Source organism: Lycorma delicatula, chromosome 1 (assembly GCF_047948215.1).
Source record: "Lycorma delicatula isolate Av1 chromosome 1, ASM4794821v1, whole genome shotgun sequence".
In the NCBI taxonomy this organism is placed as follows: Eukaryota; Metazoa; Arthropoda; class Insecta; order Hemiptera; family Fulgoridae; genus Lycorma; species Lycorma delicatula.
Window position 1 is genome coordinate 108159777 of NC_134455.1, and position 20449 is coordinate 108180225.

The 20449-nt window shown below is 27.2% G+C and overlaps 1 protein-coding gene across 3 annotated transcripts in view; it reads left to right on the plus strand.

The window, feature by feature from the left end:
- LOC142320890 (tudor and KH domain-containing protein homolog) overlaps positions 1-19455 on the plus strand; it is a 55681-nt gene extending 36226 nt beyond the window's left edge. For all 3 annotated transcript variants that reach the window (XM_075358877.1, XM_075358881.1, XM_075358888.1), the window contains 5 exons: positions 3945-4055; positions 6786-6884; positions 10449-10687; positions 13161-13320; positions 15844-19455. In XM_075358877.1, the coding sequence (XP_075214992.1) occupies positions 3945-4055; positions 6786-6884; positions 10449-10687; positions 13161-13320; positions 15844-16035 (801 nt within the window). In that variant the 3' untranslated portion in view covers positions 16036-19455. The remainder of the gene's footprint in view (positions 1-3944; positions 4056-6785; positions 6885-10448; positions 10688-13160; positions 13321-15843) is intronic.
- Positions 19456-20449: the final 994 nt, after the last annotated feature.

Consider the following 20449-nt stretch of genomic DNA (forward strand, 5'->3'; position numbering starts at 1 on the left):
AATAAATAATCCGTTACGGTGTTGCACTTCTCATTCAGGCCACTAGGTGGCGAGCTGCTAAATTCTTGTGCTCCTTTCTTACAGCAAGTAATATTTTTCAGTAGAGTTATTTTGAATAGAAGTCTTATTAAAATTGAAGACATGTTGTGAGCGATTCGTAATCTACGTCAAGCAAAAATTACTGAAGTAAACTGATGAAAATTTGTATACATGTTCTTACAATGTAATTGCACAATAAGAAAGGATTTCTTGAAATCCAGAGTTTAAAGGGGTAAAATAAAGCAACAATGAAGTTCATTATTTTTTTTTAATTTATCGATACCAAACAAAGATATCAGCTTGATTTTCTGTGTATATAATCTTCAAGTGAATATCAAAAACCAATTTATAGATTTTTGAAATTCCAAGTTTAAAGGGTTAAAATGAATTTTAACTTTTTTTTCTCATTAACAAATAAAAAACCTGATTTTTGGTGAGTGTAATCTTGTGAATAAACCAATTTTTAGTTTTTTTAAATTCGACCTTGAAAGGGGGTGAAGAAAGGTAAAAATTTGATCAATGATTGTAAGCTTTCCCAATCCTAACTGTACTAAATGAGGTATTCAGTAGATTTGGGCTAGCAAATAACTCTTCAGATAAATATTTAAAAACAATTTTCAGGTTTTTTTTAATTCCAATTTTTTTAAAAGGAGCAAAGTATACAATACTGTAGCTCAACCAACATAGCCACTGCTACCATTACTGTTCATGTGACTGGCTTCACATGAACAGTAATACTCCAGTTACTTGACTAAAAAAATATAAAATAAAAAGATTGATCGCTGTGGGAAATGCGAGTAACCATATAGCATGGGCAAAGCTGTGACGCGGAGCTAGTATTGGTATAAATTAAGTATACAATATTTTTAGTCACTATAATAAATAAGGTTGCATTCATCTTGATCTTTTTCAGTCTATTTAATCTATTGATTCACTGTAAATGTATTTCAGAACATAATAATAAATTTTGAATGATATACCTGTAGTACTGTTCTGCTACTATGAAATGCCTAAATTATTTATAACCTTGCAATATCAAGCATTTTTCTCACATGGACTACCAAGAGAATGAGAAAAGTATATTATGCTTACATATAAAGTTTTACCCATTATTATGTAATGAATATAGGTTGTATTAATAAATAGATTTATAGATTAGATTAAATAAAATTTTACATATATTTAGATGGAGTGGAAGTATAAAAAATATTATATGGCCATCACATGACTTCCTTGTACGCCTATTAAATCACATATATACATTTTTTGCTGCATTTCATTTAAACTTATTCCATTTGAAAGTGAGATACGATGCTCCAATTTGTTAATGAATTGGGCAGTTACACAATTGCTGAAATATTAGTTTTTATTAACATCAAATATTTATACAATTATTTATTCAGCAATCTTATATGAAATATTTAAGATGGAGTAAAAGTTCCTTTATTACTCATATTACTACATCAGTATTATTAGTATCTTCATGAGTTGCTGATAAACAAAAGTTTTAGATTTTTGGTATGTCGTATAAATAAATGTTTTAAAAAAATGTATTAACTGTAATTAAACTATTCCATTTAGTGAACTCCTGTATACTGGTTACAAATGTTAATTTTGATCTTACGGTGTTAAAATATTCAGTTTTTATTATTGAATTATTTGGTAAATAATCCGAAATGAAAAAGAAACAATCGTACAGGAAGAAGAAAGATAACATGAAGAAATATATCTCAAAAAAAAAGACAAGAAGATGAATATGAAGAGGAAGAAAATATTAAGAACAAGGGAAGTATAAAGAAATTACGACAAGATGGTAAATATAAAGGGGAAGAAAGAATAAAAAGAAAGAAAATGTTAAAACCAAAGAAAGAATAAAATGGAAGAAAATGTTGCAGACCAAAACAAAATAAACAGAAAGAAAATGTTGCAAACAAAGAAAGAATAAAAACATTAAGAAAAGAAAGAGGAAGAAAATGTTAAAAAATAGAACAATTAAAAGAGGATGATGAATATAAAGAGAGAGAAAATTTTAAAACTAGAGAACGTGTACACAAATTAAGATCAGAAGAATTATATCAAACCAAAGAGCGATTAAGTGATTGGCAACAAAAATAAGTAAACGAGAATATTGTCCAACGATATCAGAGGCATAATGAATTAAAAGATAAGATTTTTTGCAATTTATTAAAGATCGGACATGTATGCCTCAGTGTACATGTTGTTCTTGTGATGGCCTTTTTCAGTCACTCTGTAGTTAATAAATAAATAAATGTAATTAATAGATAAATAAATAAATAAAATTAGACAGTAATTAACTAGAAAATCCAAAAAATAATACGATTCTAAATTATAATTTTCAATTAATATTAAATATTCAGATGTCTCACCAAATCTATTACATATACACATACATAATAATGCCTATTAAATTACATGTACACATTTTTAAAAGTACATAAAATTTTATTTCATTTTTTTTTTCTGATTTTTTTGCTTTTTTTTAATTTAATTATTGTTTACTGTAATCATTTTTTACAATCAGAGGTTAATAATTATATCAGTATATTTAAATTAAAAAAAAGGAGATGAAGTCTGATTCAAATTGATATGCCTACTCTTGTAAGATTCAAATTTTCATTAATTAAAATTTTATTTGGTTATAATTTGGAACCAATGAAAATAGGTAACATTTATGATGTATCATTGAAAATCTCTGAATGAGGGGTTTTTACTGCAGTTAAGAAAAAATCCAAATATTTTGGGATATTGAGCTTTTTTTGGACACTTTTGGTTCAGTCAGTTGCAATCAAAAGGGAAGGTGCACAGCTAGATGTTACAACAGTCCTAAATCCAAAATTTCAATATCCTACAGCTAATCATTTTTCAGTTATGAGAGATACACGTACTTACAGACATCACACCGAAACTAGTCAAAATGGATATTTCCATTGAAATCTGAAAACAGAAATTTGTTCACAATACTTCATACAAGGAAGTAAAAAGCATATAAACCAAATAAACACATTATAAAATATTACAAAAATAATAGAGAGGAATTAAGAAAAATATTCAAATTAAATGCAACACATGTAATAATATTTATATTGATAAAACCAATAGATAAAAAAAAAGATTTTCATGACATTTCACAGCTCACAAAAACAAAAAAGAGATAAATCTAATGTAGCTGACCATTTAGAATGTAAACGTAATATTACAGATTGCGAAAATAACAAGTCTGCAAAATTTGGGTTGTGAAATAATCTTTAATTTTGTTAATTGGTACTATGTATTTTTTAGTGCTGAATCTTAAAAAAACCTTAATTTTTTCCCCATCACGTCAGGATTTTTCACAAATTTCAAAATTTGTAAAAAGTTGAAAAATTGCAAAAATGATATATTATAAAATAGACATAACTTTTTTTTATAATAAATTAATATAATATATTCACTTTTTTGGCATATACTATCATTCTTATAGCTAAACACTTGAGTGTCATGAAGAGGAGGGTAGAGCTGCTTTTAGGTTGAAGATGACGAGACAGTAGGAGAGTTTGACCAACAGGTTATGTGTGTTTTACATGTACACTCGTAATATTATTAAAAATTTCAAAATATAAAACATAATTTTAAATAAAATGACACACAATTAAAAGAATATGTTTTAATGTAATAGATATAGAATTTAATACAAACTGAAGATGCAGGATACCGCTAAAACTAGTTACTGAAAATTAATGTGGTAAGTTTAACTTATCTAATTACTGTGTTGTGTTTCATCTAATGCTGTGATATGTTGTTATGTATAATTACTTTGTTATGTTGTTTATGTTTCATATAATATTAATTTTATATATATATATATATATATATATCCTAGAAATTTTTGATATTTACTTTTTCAGGAGGTAGTTACAAAAAAACATTGCTTTGAAAAACTTGTCTCTGTTAGTAGTGATGGATTTTTAGAAGTTTATGTATCGGCAGTTGAAAGCCCATCAAAATTCTGGGTGCAGGTTAGTATTATTTAAAATAGTTGTATAATACAATAGTTTAGAAATCCAAATCTATCAGAGTTTATAGTAAATATATTGATTATAATGATATATTCTGCCCCTCAGTTACAGACAAATAGAAGGTTTATGTGAAAAATGTTATATTTAAGTTCTTATGATTAATTTTAATATTATTCACAGCCAATAAATTAGACTTTGTTATATATGTATTTATACTGGGCATTTTATTTTTATCTCCTTAGGCAATTTTCTTGCAAACTACACACAATAAAAAAAATGACTCGAACAAAAATTACTTTGACTGGAGGGGGACACCTCATGGTGACCTTGGATTTGACCTTGAACTTGTACTGGACTGTATTTCAAAGTTTCATGATTTTTTAAATGGGATGCCATTTTTTGATCCCACCAATGAAAAAAGTGGAAAAATTTACATTAGATTATATAATCACATGTATAACCTTAGAACATTATTGAAGGTCATATGGTCAACCAATGAAAATATTTCTATGCATGTTCAATGCATAGACACTAATAATTTAGTTTAATAAAACTATAAAAGAAAATCTATAATCAACAAACAGATTTCTTTAAACATTTTATCATTTTCTAAAATACTATGTTAAATGTTTGAAATGATGTATTTTAAGTTGTATAATTTTTTGGGGGATATAAAATTAGCTAAAGTTAATAAATGGTACACTAAACAATCCCAAGAATATGCAAAAAAAGATCTTTTTCTATTAAAACGATTATTAATAATAGTGTAAATTTGCTAAAAGATTGACACGTAGCAAGAACTTAATCAGTTTACACTTGCTTTAAAAGAAATAAAATTTTCCGTCTACAATACTGTATATGAAACTTAGTTGGTTATTCAATAAATAACAAATCTCTATAGCAGCAATTATAAAATAACCCTACCAATCCATCTGGGTATGTTAACTATAGATTTAAAAAAAAAAATTATGACACTGTGTTATAATGTGTCATCAAAAAGATTGTGTGGTATTAGAAGACAAGAACACATTTCCTTGACATCCTAAGAGATAAACAACATTCAGAAAAATTACAGACCATGACTGATGACTACTAGTTACCAACAAACAAGGAAATGCATGAGATTAAATAGTTTTTTTTTTACTTTTTGGAGAATATTACATCAAATGTTTGTTTTTTTTTATTATAAAGTAGTTATAAATTATGATTGGTGGGCAGTTGTATTGGAAAGCTAGAACATTAATTTTTTTTTATAATTTGTCTGAGAAAAAAATACCATACTCAATCACAATTGACAAAAAAATTTTTTATCACATTTATCCTTAAAATTCCAAGTAAAATCTTTTATTTTTGTGATTGTTTTGTGTACTGTTTATTAAGTTTAGCTAATTTTATACTAAAAACAAATGATATAACTTAAAGTACATTATTTCAAACATTTATTGTAGTATTTTAGAAAATGATAATATGTTTAAAGAAATCTGTTTATTGATTATAAACCTCTTTCATTAAATAATATTGTGACTAATAAATAAAAATTTAAGTAAATGAAAAATATATTTTTCAAATTTTTAAAATAAGTTAATTAAAAATGATTTTTGTTTTAAATTACTATTTCATTCATGAGTATTATGTTTTAATATTCATATAATTATTAATTTCACAAAAATGTATTGAAGAAATACCATTGCACATATTTAAATTTTTAACTCTGTTTTCTCTGTTGTGGTTCATCTTCTGTTTTTTTGTCTGTGACAGAAGTCTGATTTCTTAAAGCAGACCCTAGTATGAGTTAAGGCAAGCAATTTTTCTTAATTGTATTAAGAAAAATTGCTTGCTTATGATTCTTCTCTGGACCAAATTATAATTTATGTACTTTTGACCTAGGCTAGTTAACTTTAGTGAGTCTTGTATGCTTAGTTTTTTGTACTATATTGTCATTGACTACAAAGTAGAAGAAATTTACTTTTCTTGGTCACATAGTTATCCAAATATGTTTCTTAATAAAAAAAATTTATTTTGTTCCTTTTTAATTTTTTGGGTATTTCTTTTTTTTACCATTGTATGAGGCAATTTTTTTTAACAATTTATCAACTGTATTTACAAAATTGAACTAGCTGTCATTCTATTCTATTTCTATTGCTAACATTTGACTGTAACAAAGCAGAAACTTTTAATGTAAGAATGTATGACTTGTCCTAGATTTTTTTTAACAATTTATCAACTGTATTTACAAAATTGAACTAGCTGTCATTCTATTCTATTTCTATTGCTAACATTTGACTGTAACAAAGCAGAAACTTTTAATGTAAGAATGTATGACTTGTCCTAGATTTTTGATGGTGATGGTTGAGTATCAAATTAAAAAATTATTACTCCAGAGAGTGTTAGTAATGTACTGTCTTTTATTTGTTAATATTTTTATAACTGATGAGTTCAAATAGTTTGATGCTTACTGTTGAATTCACCAATACCACCAAAATAATTCCTGGCATTATGAGTTTATCAAAAAAGATTCATTAATTAATTTTGTAATTACGTTTTGGTAACCCTACCAATACTAATGATCTGCCATGGTGTAGTATTCTTCACGTGGTCTGATTAGTCTAAAAATGTATCTTGTTTATAAATTAAAATGTAAAAGGGGTTGTATATTTGTATAAACCATCAGTTAATGTTATATTATTTTAATAATTATTTATCTGTTATATTTATGATAATCTTTTTCAGATGATATCACCCAAAACTGTGGAATTGGATCATCTTGTTGACCAGATGACTGACTACTACCAGTTACCAGCAAACCGAGAAATACATGAAATTAAAGAGGTAATTTTTTTTTTTTATCTGGTTGACCTGCATTAAATGTTAACTTCAGTATTATATCAATCTATATAGAAACATTATGGATGGATTCCTTTTATTGGAATCCAGTTAAACTAAAACAATGATTTCAGAAACAAAAAGAAAATTTCAGAACCATTAGGGGAAGCATAGCTATAAATAAAACCTTTACTATTGCTAATAACTTCTAATTATTTGTTGCTTAATATCGACTGCGTTTATTTTTCTTTTATAGCTTTCTACCAAAATTTAGTACATTTTCTTATCCCTTTTTTTGACTATGTTTGGTCTTCCATATCCTTTGAAAAATAAAAGAGATAATTTTTTCTTAAGTCTAAAAACTCAAAATTGTTTGAACCCTTTTCTAACTTGATTTTCATTCTTCAGGTTAATTTTTGTTTTATCCAACTCTACAAGAGGCACACAGTAGGTCATGATGGATAATCTGAGTTTGTCATTTTATTGTTTTAGACCGTTTAACAATCTTATAGTACATTCTTGAGGTCATCTGCCTGAGTGGAAGAATAAAATATAATTTTCCTGATTAAAAAAATAAAGTTACTTTTGTCAGTTAATATTTATTGCATTTTAATCATCCATTTCTCATATATATTCTAAAAGGAATTAAACACACTTAAATTTCACTACATAAGAACTACTACTAATTAATACATTATAGAAGTACCTGTAAAACTAAATGTTATTTTACAGTAAATATGCAAGAAGGAGTTATCTATGATGAAATGAATTATTGCATAACATTATTTCTGAAAGTTCTTAATTAACTAAAATTATTAATCTGAATAATAGATATATTAAAGCATACATCTAATTATGCAGTAGTAAAACTCATTCTTTAGATTACTGTACTTCATTTACTTCAGAATTTTTCCCACAAAAAAAATTCACCTGAACTATATGAACAACCAATAAATGTTTTATGAAATAAGCCCAAAAAATATTACAATAATGTAATAATGGTACTAATGATTAAGTTGATTTATAGATTACTTACTGTCTGTAACAGAGAAGCTCTCAAATAATTCAATAATGTAATTTTCCTCATTTAAGATATTTATTTAATTTTCTCTCAAGACTACTTATTTCTTCTACATTTGACATAAACCAAAAAAAAACTGTTTAAGTTCACCGCCTCCCTTTTATTACAAAGAACGAACTCTTTTCTCTCCTTTCCTTGATGCAATGCAGAACTTGTTTTAAATATGGAAATTTAATCCTTGCATACTTATTTAAATATGCCCTTTGTTCTACAACAAAATTTAATTTGCTGTAAAAACTGTGGTATTGAAATTTATCTACTTGTTCAGATAAACTGTTTCTCTAAATCCCTCTTCCATTCATTCCAACCAAAAATTTATTTAATTTATTCTGCAATTTTCCTCTTGGACATACTTTATAAAAACAAAATCACAATTATATTTTTCCTCTAGCTCTGATTATCCTCCTAACGCCATTATTTTTTTCTCTGAATTACTTGGTCTGACAAATTATTTAATATCCGTTTTGCTAAATATAACGATTCTAAAATATGAGATGTGTTTTTAAAAGTAAGTTCCATTTTGAATTTGCTGTCTGTACTTTATATAAAGAGATGGCGTTAGCGTAGCTCAGTTATTTCAATCAATAGTGAGCTGTTAGCAACAATATTTTTGTTATTTTGTTGTTGGTTGTCATCCATTTATAATGAATGCTGCAATTCTGCAGTTGAAATTCACTTGCAGATTTGCGACATTTACAGTCCAGATATTATGAGTGACACTAAAGTAAGGCAGTGGTGTAGTCCATTTCAAGAAGGGCAAACAAATGTTCATGATGAAGAACATAAAAAATTCGAGAAAACCAACACTTTACCATATCACAATTGCCTTTGATATTTCACAATCTTTGATGTATGAAGTTCAAAATTTTGAAAAATTAGGCTATAAAAAATTATGTGCCAAATGGATGCCAAAGATGTTAACCAACCACGAGGAAAACATCTTGCTGCAACGAATGAATTTTTGCAGCATTACAAAAATGAAGGTGATTAATTGTTTGATCACATTGTTACCGAAGATGAAATCTGGTCTTCTTATTCAAATGTTGAGGCAAAGCAGTGGCAACATTCATCATCTCTTACACCGATACAAGTTCAAGCAAGAACATTGAGTAAAGAAGTTTATGACTACTGTTTTTTGGACTAAAGGGTGTCTTGGTTGTCAAATTTAGTGAACACTAAATTAGAAACTACTAAATATGTATTCAAAGCATTAAAAAGATCTTAAAAGAGCTATAAAAACAAATGATGTGGGATGTATCCCTTGAGATTTAGTTTTTGCATGACAGTGCCCAGTAAATCATTCGGTGAGACAATTGGAAAATCTTATTTTTCATCCTATGGTCTTGACGTACCTCCTGGCAAGTATTTTCTTTTTTCACATTAAACAGTGACTTGCATCACAAAGGTTTGACAATGATGACAAATTAAAAATAGAGTTGCTGTGTGGTTTGTCACTGGTAACAAAATTTCTTGAAGAGGGAATGAAAAAGCTTGTTAAACGCCATGAAAAATATGTTGAAGTTAAAGGCAGCTGTGTAGAAACATATTATTTCAAAACAGACCTTATTTGAAATTTGCACCTTGTATTTTGGTCATAGGCTTTATATCAAGCTATGTAGAGTCAAAAGTGTAGATAAGTGTTTTTTGTGCAAATCTCAGCACATATCATATTAATGGTGTTCTCAATAATGTGGGTACAGATTGTGAGATACAATCTAATTATTTGATTTACAGCCTCTTCTCTATTCCTCAAGTATAATTTCCCTTTTTGATTAGGTAAAAACATTCTATGCAATGTCTTTAATGAATTCTCTGGCTATTTGCAAAGACTACAAATTAATAATTGGAGCTCTAACTTTCAGTTCATTTCTCATTCTCATTCTTTTAAAAATTAGCATTGGAGAAACATGTGATTGTAATGCTATAGTGCAATACACTATTGGTATGTTATGCTTTTTCTCTGCTTGAGTTTAGATTTTTGGAAACGTTTTGTGCTGACAGCAGTTTCATTCACATTAAACATGTGGCTAACATCAATCTTAATTTCATAATTTTTTTTAAATCTCAAAAAATTTCATAAGTCCATGGAGGTTACTTTCAGTTCAGACAATGTTTTTTTTGTTTTTTTTTGAGCTCAAGAAGCATACAATCACTTTTTATTCACCATTTGAGTATCCTAAATTAAGTTATATGGATGTGATTTCACTCATGTATTTTTATGCGGCTTATTTACACCAATGATAGTTATGATGTGTAAAAAGTAGCTGTTTCAGTTTGAAAATATGATCTGCTCCTAGAATTTCTTGTTCTAATTTGCAAAATGGTAGTTCATCCAAACACCTTTGCATCATTGTTAGCTGGTATGTTTTTACACCCCTTTGCTAATAGTTTTGTAACTTTTCCATTGCACTTTGCCTTTTTGTTTAAATGTGAATTCTCTTAATTTAGTTGGAATATATTATTTTATAACTACTTTTTATTTATTTCAGGTAAAACATGGCCAGATTGTGGCTGCTCCATTTTCATTTGATGAGAAGTGGTATCGTGCTGAAGTCTGCAATATTGATTTAGATGATTATGATCCAAAGGAAAGTGATTTACATTTGCATTATGTTGACTATGGAGATACAGGGATCAGAAAACAGCATGAAGTTTGCCAGCTTCGTACAGATTTTTTAAAACTTCGTTTTCAAGCTGTTGAGTGCTCCTTGGCTCATGTTAAACCGAGGTATTTTCTTTTAATTTCATATTAATTATTTTTACTATTTTACTTTTTACTTAGAAAGTTAACTTTCTGTTTTTATAAATTTCATTGTTAAAAAAAATATTCTTTTACTGAATAAATAATCTACTGTCAAACTTATGAAATGGGTTTGTTTTAAAATAACTTTTATTAATAACATTTATTCTGCTTTGTATTTCTTTTTACTTTGTACTTTAAGATCCAAAAATAGATCTAACATTTTATTATATGTAGGTTTTGTTACACTAAGATACTTTTGGTCAGTTTAAAAGGAACTTTATTAACTATTTGATCTATAAGAAGATTTCCATATCAGAGACTGTGAAAAGTCAATTGAGAGTTTTGACTTCTTAAATTTCTTTTTTTTTACAATGTGCCACATAAATTTTTTATAAATTTTAAAATTTGTGAATACTTTTCTAAATCCTTTCTCACAACTGTTTTTAAATTATCTGCAGCTGATCTTAGGTAAAAATCATAAAATAAATTACTGTACTTAAAAAAAATTTGGTACTTAATGTTTTGAATTCTAATGATTAAGTTGGGTTACTGCAGAAGACTTTTATGTTTATTGGGCAAGCAGTATTTGCCTTTATTGTTAAGGTACTTAAGATAAATTCAACTTTTTTATTTAAGGATTCATGATTATACATTTTATGATCTCTTTAATAATTGTTGTACTCATCTTTGTGACAGTTATATTTATTTTAGGATTAAAATTCCTCTTCTGCAGGTTAATTCTTCATCATCAGCATTTACACCCATGTTCTTTAAAATTGTAATCAAAGTAAATTTAAGTTCATCATTGTTCCGTTATATGTCAAAAAATCGATTATCTTTAAATTTCCATTGTAAGGAATGTTGTTTAAGATCTAAATGTATTTTTGTATTTCTCACTTTTCTTTCTTATTTTTTTTAACATGATTTGTTTTTGTTTTATTTTATTTAATTATATTTTAACCCCAATGATTTTTTTGCAATAATTGATAAAATTTACCTTCTGATTTCTTTTGTTTGTTCAGCATTCTTTCTGTCATGTGTTTAATAGATGTAAATTAGTATTTGCTTCATTGCTATCATTACCTTTCCTGTTTCGTACTCCTTATTTTTTTTATTTCTTATATATTCATAGCTCTTATGTTGAAGAAACCACTCTGCGACATTCCAAATAAAGTTTTTCTCCCACATACCATGCACCAGAAAATCAGTCTTTTGTGATAGACTTTTTCACAGAATTAATTTTTTATTTAATAACATTATTAAACTATAATAACTTAATCAAAGGTAATATGTTTGGCAAGCCCTCTTGGTAGCAACCCTGGTCTTTCTAAATTTATTTCTATCATAGAATAATAATGGCGTATAATCGTCTTAAAAAGAGAAATAACATTTTTGTATATTATAGTTTTTAATTATAGTTTATTTAGTAAATAACATTCAGTATAACTCTGTAAATAACAAATTGGATTATTCAATAAAAATAAATAAACATTTTAAGAACACCATTAAAGGTATTTTTTTCTTAAAATTGTAATACTCTTGCCACATTTTTTAAACTTAAAAGTTTTTGTTAGATCACGTAAAAGTTGAGCCAAATTTACAGTTTTTCAAAACACATTGCAACTATGTTGTTTTCTGTATGTAATGGTACACACAGTACAAAAGTATTCTGGTTTTACATAACAAAAGTTGTGCTCTTCCCTAATCAGTAATAAGTATTTTAGAATAATAATAATAATAATATCCATTTTCTTAGAAGTAAAAAAAGGTATTCATGTTATAAAAAGAATTACTAAAAATATTAATCTTTTTATTCTCTGTTTCTTCAATGAGGTGATTCTACTCTTAAAATGTAAAAGCTTTGATTTCTTGCAGGGTAACATTTTTAATTTGGGAGTTTTTAAAATCTTTTCCTGAATTATAATTTTTGTTAAACAAAACAAGCAAACTAACAAACAATGATTGTAGAAAATAATGATTCGTATCAGTAAACACTGATCTTCAAATTATATATTCAAACTTAGATTTATAGTAAGAGTTAGTTCAGAATAACAACAAAGAACCTAATTAGTGTGTAAAATTGAAAATTTTAAATGTACAAAAAATGTGCCAGACATGCTCAAAGGTGCAGCCTGATACCTTTTATATCATCAGACCACAGGTATGATGTGTACCCTTTTTCATTGTCCTGAGCAGGACTTGACTTAATTTGCAGTTTTTTTTAATACCTTTTTCCCATTTATTTTTCTGGGGTTAGACAGGAATGATTTGGTGGATTTTTTGATGGATTTTAGCTTGTGAAAAAATACATACCATCAAGGATTCAAACACAGAATCTTCCAGATTTCTACCTTCAACATTAGCAGATGTAATCTTCACATTAAAAAACAGATTATTTGATTCTGGTGTATTTTTTGAAAACTGAATCGGATTATGCAAACATTTTTATTCGTTTCAGTGGAGATAATTGGTCAGAGGAAGCAACAGATTACTTTGAAGAGATAAACCATGTTGCTCTGTGGCGGCCTCTAAAAGCACATATTGTCAGTTACAGGGACAGTGAAAGAGAAGGCAGTCCTGTACCTTGTGTTGAGCTATATGATACAAGTGGACCTAAGGTATTGCTTTTTATACTTCAGTAATTAAACACAGTAGTGGGTAGAAAAAAAATAAAATTATTTCACTTCATTATGAGGAGGTCATTCTGTACTGTCTATATTTAGGGCACACTGGGTTGATGTACTGTTTCTTTTGACATTCAGTGGTGCTCCTGTTTGTTCTTAGATAGACTTTACATTACTGTTCATTACTTCTTGATTTTACCTTTAAGAAGTTTTCAGAATTTTAATAAGTTTTTCCCAGTTTTCTAGTAGTATGGTTCACTCCTCTGTAAGATAAATGCTGTTACTGCAGTTTTGGCAATGTAATTTCAGCTCCTTAAATTCACATTTTTTATTAAATTAACTTTTAATTTTGTTTTCTGTTAGGATTTATCATAATTGTGTTAATTTTCTTTTTTTAATTTTACTTAGATGTATTTAATTCTTATTAGTAATGGTTAATATGTATGTCACTTTTTTCACAATCAGTTTTTTAATTGAACAAAGAATGTGGTGAATGAAAATTATTTTCCACTTTCATTTAATTTTTTACATAGTTCTCTTTTTGCAGTTTTTACTGAGCTGAATTTGTTAGCTACAGCCTCATTTTAAGTGTATTTTTAGCTCTTTTAAAGTGTTATTTTATTTGTACACTAGCAACCCCAGTTGCAACTTTGCCCATGCTATAAGCATATAAAACATAAAAAAATTGGAAATAATTTTTTACAAATTGTGTGGACTGAAGCTCTCAAAAGGTATTCACAAATTACTAGATAAAGTAGATTAATTTTAATGAATTACTTTATAGTAAATTTCATAAAACCTGCTAATATAAGAGAATTATAAAACCTCTGAATAAGTTATATTTCTTGTTTATATTATATTACTGTTGTGGATGATCATAAGAATGATGAAGTTCAGAAACAGGTAATTGACCATCACGATCTTGTAATAAAATATCCCTTGGACCTTTCTCTTTGTATAGTTACTACATCAATTATTGACACATTACATCGGTCTCTATGTTCACCTACCAGAATCCATTTTCAAAGTTAGGTATTTATTTGACCAAGCTGTTATTTGATCAGTTTTGGGTATAAAATAAATCTGAAGAATTGCAGAATACTTTCAGATTCAGGGAGTAAACTGTCAATTAAATGATAAACTTGACCCTGTATTTTAAAATTAGGCAAGAAATTCCCTTTTCTTATTTCTTTTACTCAAATAATATCATTTGAAATAGGGAATTTTATTGTGTAGAAGTATCTAAGAAATGTTGGATAAAGGATTTGGTCCCAAAATCAAATTTTTAATATCTGGAGGATATTGAAGTTGTTCAAAAATTACTGTACCCCCAGCTTAGAAACGTCCAGGTGTTTTATCATTTAATTTTTTGACATTGCAATGATTATATATTTTCATCATGTTACCTATTTGATTATCTTCCAAGTAGAGAGTCAATTTCAAGGGATTATGAAAAGTTGATTTGAGACCTAACATATTTCTCAATGATTAACTCAGTTTTGAGCTGAGTGTATCTGTTGCTCTTCAAGCCTTAGAGAATGCCCTGGCGTAGGTTCAACTGTCCATGATCATAAATTCTAGTAGCCCTAGAAGTTCCTTCTGTCTGTGACCTTGCCAACATAGGCATTATGAAAATAGTAATGCCAAATTGAATGTTGAATCTATGCTAATGATATTAAGGCTTACCTATATGGAACTTCTTAGTTCAGGATATAGGATATAAAAATCTACAGAATACACTTAACTAATGTGAAGTTGAATTCTTGAGACAATGATATTAAATTTAGTAATGCAATTAGTAACTTTCTGAAGAAGTCTGTCTATATTGACATAAACAATGATCGATATAGATAGTGACATTAAATTTAGTAAAAGAATTTGTAGGCTATTTATTTATTTATGATGTATATGATAGTGAGATTAGTGAGGTCTGAACTATGATAAACTATCTCTGGGGGTCATAGAAAAGCTACAGTTAAAATTTTCTAAAGATTGGTAATAATTAAAAAACATATAGTAGTGAAATTAGATTTTAATTACATTTTTATGCAGTTTTTTCATATTTATTTTTATACTTTTTTTTATGTTTCTGTACTTTTTTGGTTTTGCAGTTGTAATGTTTGTTTACAACTTCACTTTTCATCACTATTATTATGTTTTTGAATGGAATGAGTGTCTTTGTATTAATTTTTTTTTTTTAAGTTTAATTTATAGTATTCAAATTACAGTATGCTAATATTGAATGCTGATCTCAACATGTACAGTTCCTCTCCTCTTATGATGTGGATTCACTGTATTATAATGTTTGTATTAATTATGTATGTGTACATTTTATTACTTATCACTGATTATTAAAATTGCATTGCAACAATTTATTTGCAGTTATTATTAATAATTAAGTTTCTTCTATTATTCCTTTTAATATTAAAACTATTAATGTACTTTATTATAAAAATCTGCAAGTTTATTTATTTGACTAATTTTTCTTATTTTCTTAGCTTTTTTTTATTATTCTAGGATATCGATATTGGGGATGAACTGATAGCCAAAGGATTTGCAGTTAGTGATGAAAAACAAGATTCAATCAAAATCAAACAGGAGTCAAGCTCTGGGAAAAATTTAATAGAACAAACTTCTAATAGTGAGGTTAATGGAAAATTAAATAATTTAAAATTGAATTTAAATTTGGATATTGACACCAGCCCATGATAAATTGGATAGCTTGATATATAATTAATCTAGATATAAAACTGTTCTGAGTTGACTATAAATTGTGATCTTTTAGCTTTTATAATCAAAGTTGTAGTTATTTATATTATATTTTTTTATTCGTACTCCTACATTTAAACAGGAATTCGTACATATACATTTAAGTTACTTAATTTCATAAAATCAATTTATTTTAAGTGTATACGCTGTATTATTTATTATTCTAGTTAATATAATTTTTTATTTTGTGTAGGATACTTGTACCACAGCCAAAATCTGTTATTATTCAAATATTAATTGTTAAAATTTATATCTAAGTTAGTTTTATATGCATTTGTTAACTTATATTCATTTTCATTAAATTTTAGGGTGTGCCACTGTTTAAAATTCTGTTTGATAACAATTTTTTTCCCTTTTAATAAAAATTAAGATTTATTGTTTAATAAAATAATACATCAGGTTCTGTCTGCTTCTTCATTCAGTTTATATATAGAAGTACTCCTTATTTTAAAATTTTTATGTGGTTTATACTTTTCTTTTTGATTTTATTGACAGTAGTATTCCACTTGTTGAGGGTTTGTTAAGTGTAATTTTAAAACGTGTAAGCTCTTGCATAGTGTACCTAAAATGAATACTACTTTTATGTTTACTTTTAATGCAAAGAATAAGTTCTTTTTATCTGCTGTTCTACCAGCTAAAATCTCTTAGGGCAGTATTAGCTTCCCTTTTCTTCATTTAAAAAAAGATGCATTTAGTCAACCCAATAAACAGTATTTTAGTTTGTCAGTTTCAGAATCATGTTTAATCACATTAGGTATTGTTCCTTTTTATTTAATATTATATAATTTTTTTTTAATCCCTTTTTCACCTGCCTGCAGAAAAAGAATCATTAACATAATCTGAACTGTAAAAAGATGATTCATGCTTACTATTTCATCATTTTTGGAAGTGGTATGTAATCACATTTTTAATATATATATATATATATATAGAGGTAATTCCTGTTTAAATTTAAAGATATGATTTTCATTTTTTAAATGGCGGACTGGTTTCCTCTTCTGTATCCTTACTCTAATTTAAAGTAAAAAATATCTTAAATGTTTCTTGCTGACCTTTAAGAGAAATCTTTGCTAAATGTAGGTAGATATCTGGAGTTATAGAACTGTCAAGTAAATAAAACCATAAGCATTGTTTAATAAGCTAAGAAAATCTGTTAACATGTAAATTATAATATTATGATTAGTTGTAGAGGTTTTCTTTTAAAGAAATCATTATTATTATTATTATTATGAATGTCACAAATTAGTACTGCGACTTCAAAGGCTTGAGTGTTTTTTATAATTGTTTGTATATTAATGCTAATACAATTTGGTATCTGCTGTAATGAATGGTGGGTTTGATTATTATGAATAATTTGAAAACCCCTCATGGAGATAGAGATATTTTATTTCTAACATAGTGTCTGTTATCTGCTAAACATAATGAATAGAAAGGTAATTCAAGTATTCTTATAAAAGAAGGGTTATGTCAGGAAAAATTAGATTTTTAAAATAATCTGTTTGCTTGTTTTTCCATCTTGTCCCACAAATGAAAGTAGCCTTATTAATATGTAGTGAGCTTCTCCTTTTTATTCTATTGGTTTCCAGATTCTCTGCTTCACAAGATAAACCATTGAATATTATTTTCATCCACATTCTCTCCTCCAGCAACTGATTTCATTAAATAGGCTAAAGCATATTCAGAAAGTTAAATTTCTGTGCAGATTTATTCTGTTAATTAAAATTTTACACATGTGATTTATATTTCTTTGAGAAGGTTATAAAGTTCCTTTTATGATAGTATTGTGTTTAAATAAATTTTAAGAAGCTGCAACATCATCACTGTATTTCAGAATCAAATAATCCTTTCCAAATCATTGTAAGATCATTACCATCTTGGAGTTTTCTTTGCATTAAATCTGTTTTCTATCTTCATACCTGCTGTAACACCCTATCCATGATCTAAAATATGATGATTTTGGTAGGTAGAATTTTTTTTTTAAATTCACCATCTGTAGTTCTGTATAAATTTCCTTCTGAATGAGATATGCTGTAGCTGTATTAGGATATTCAGTGACCAATAGATTTGTTTTTTGTGACGAATCTTTGGAGTCAAGATATTCTTAATCACACCCAAGGAACAAACTGCTTTTCAGATCAGTTTTGAAACACTTTTTGTCCATCTAGTGATTTTTTTTTTGTAATATTTTCCTTTGCTGATTTTATGACCAGAAACTTTTGTTCAGATTCAGAAGCCAACATACAGGTTTGCAAGCATTGTAGATGTTTTTGGGCACAAAATCATCAGATGAAACTAAATTTTCAAAATAGACCTTGAACTCTTGTTCAGCAGCTTTTAAACACTGCTAAGTTTTTCTCTATTAACTACCATTTTCCTTATACCATTGTTTGTATTGGTGCAGAGCTAAGGGCACAGTTTAACAGAGCTTGATATAAGAGTACTGTGATCTCACACCTGAGATATTCACTCCAACAATGCATTATGTAGGTCTTTGCATTTAAAAATCTTTTTTTTCTTTTAATGATATCCAAAAATGTACCTGAGGAACATACAAACAATTTATCTTTTCATTTGAAAATGCTCCAAAAATTAATTTTCTGTATCTATGACTTATATGTCCTCATAATTCATGTGCCATATAACAGACATTTGTTTTTTGAAAAACATTTCTCGAGTTTTTATATTATTACTAAATTTGTTTCATAGTAATACCATTTCTCTGTCATCACTTAAAAATTTCAGAAGTACAAAGCACACAAAAAGAAAATGTATGGAAAAACAGAAATGTAGATTGATACTTAAGACACATTGAACAGTGCAGCTGACTGAGATACAATATAAAGTTAACATTTGGCATGTGTTGGCTAATGAGTCACTTGTGCTAACACATTAACTTCACTATATTAAAACAAATTTCACATCTTCAGGTTCAATCTACAAACTGCTTTAGAAGTATAGTACTGTGAGTACAGTAATATATTAAATAATTATCAAAGATGCTTTGCAATCATGAAAATTATCAAAATAATTTTATTTCTACATATAAGTTTTATGACTTTATAATTCAGAATTAATTTTTATTTTAACTTATATTTAGTGCTACAGCTAACTAATTTTCTTGAATTGCTTCTTTGAAATTTAAGTATTTAATTCTTTAAAACAATAATTTATTATTCAACAAACACTAGTTACAGTTAGAATAATTGGTTTGTTTTCTAATTAAGTATAACATGGTTGTGCCATTATTTTGTTCATTTAATTGTAAACATAATATTATTTTAGTACAAATTATTAGTTTTTATTGTTGTAATTGTTAAGAAGTTTTTTTTTTAATAAGAATATAAGTTATTTTTACTGGCATTAACGTGTGTTTTTTATTTAATTTTTATTACAAAAAACGCATTTAATCCAGAATTATGAACATGAACAAGTGAGTAAAATTACATATTGTTGCATGGATTGTCTTTTATGATAGATAGTAGAGAATTAAAAAGAATAACTATACCATTCTGCAAAAAAAAAATAAATACATAAAACAATCTATCCAACCTGTTTGTAATAACAACTGGAAACTATTAATGCAAGTGGTGATTATCTAAACTTCAACCCTGTTGCTACAAGAGGGATCTCAACTATGTAAAGGTCAAATTGAAAGTACGTTTTGTTAATTAGAAAACAGAAAAGTTATTAAAAAAAAAAACCAGAGTAAAAAAGGTAACTAATGAAATTTTTTTACAAAATTGTGTATTTTACTTCTACATGCATTAGGCCTTGTTCCCTCAGAATATTTAGGCAAATATCATAACTTGTAAATCAAATTTAGATAAATATTCATTGGAACACTAATCAGGATTTTATAAATTGCTTTTTGAAAATAAAAATAGATGACATCTATTTGATTTAGATTTTCTACAGCATGTCCAGCCATTATTAAAAAAAAAAAAAAAACTTAAAGTTAGTCTCCTTCGAGCCACCTTTTCGTAAATTTATGCCGATTAGAATACTAAACTCTGTGTACATATACAGAAAGGCATGAACAATGAACAACTTTCTTAAGGGTTTTAAAGTAGTACCAAACACAGAAACTGGTCTACAGCTGTTTATGGATGATGGACCCAGTTTCAAAATTGGAGAGTCTAACATAAATAAATAAATCTTTTAATCAGTATATAATTATCCATTATTTAGATCAGACCAGGAATGGTAGTTATCCTGCTTTATGCATAAATGAAGGAACTGCCCTAGCATTTGCCTAGCGGGATCAAGGAAAACGGTGGCAAAACCTGAACACTGCAGAATCATAAACTATAAAATGAATTATAATAAAATTGTAGAAGTACTAAGGTTTATATTT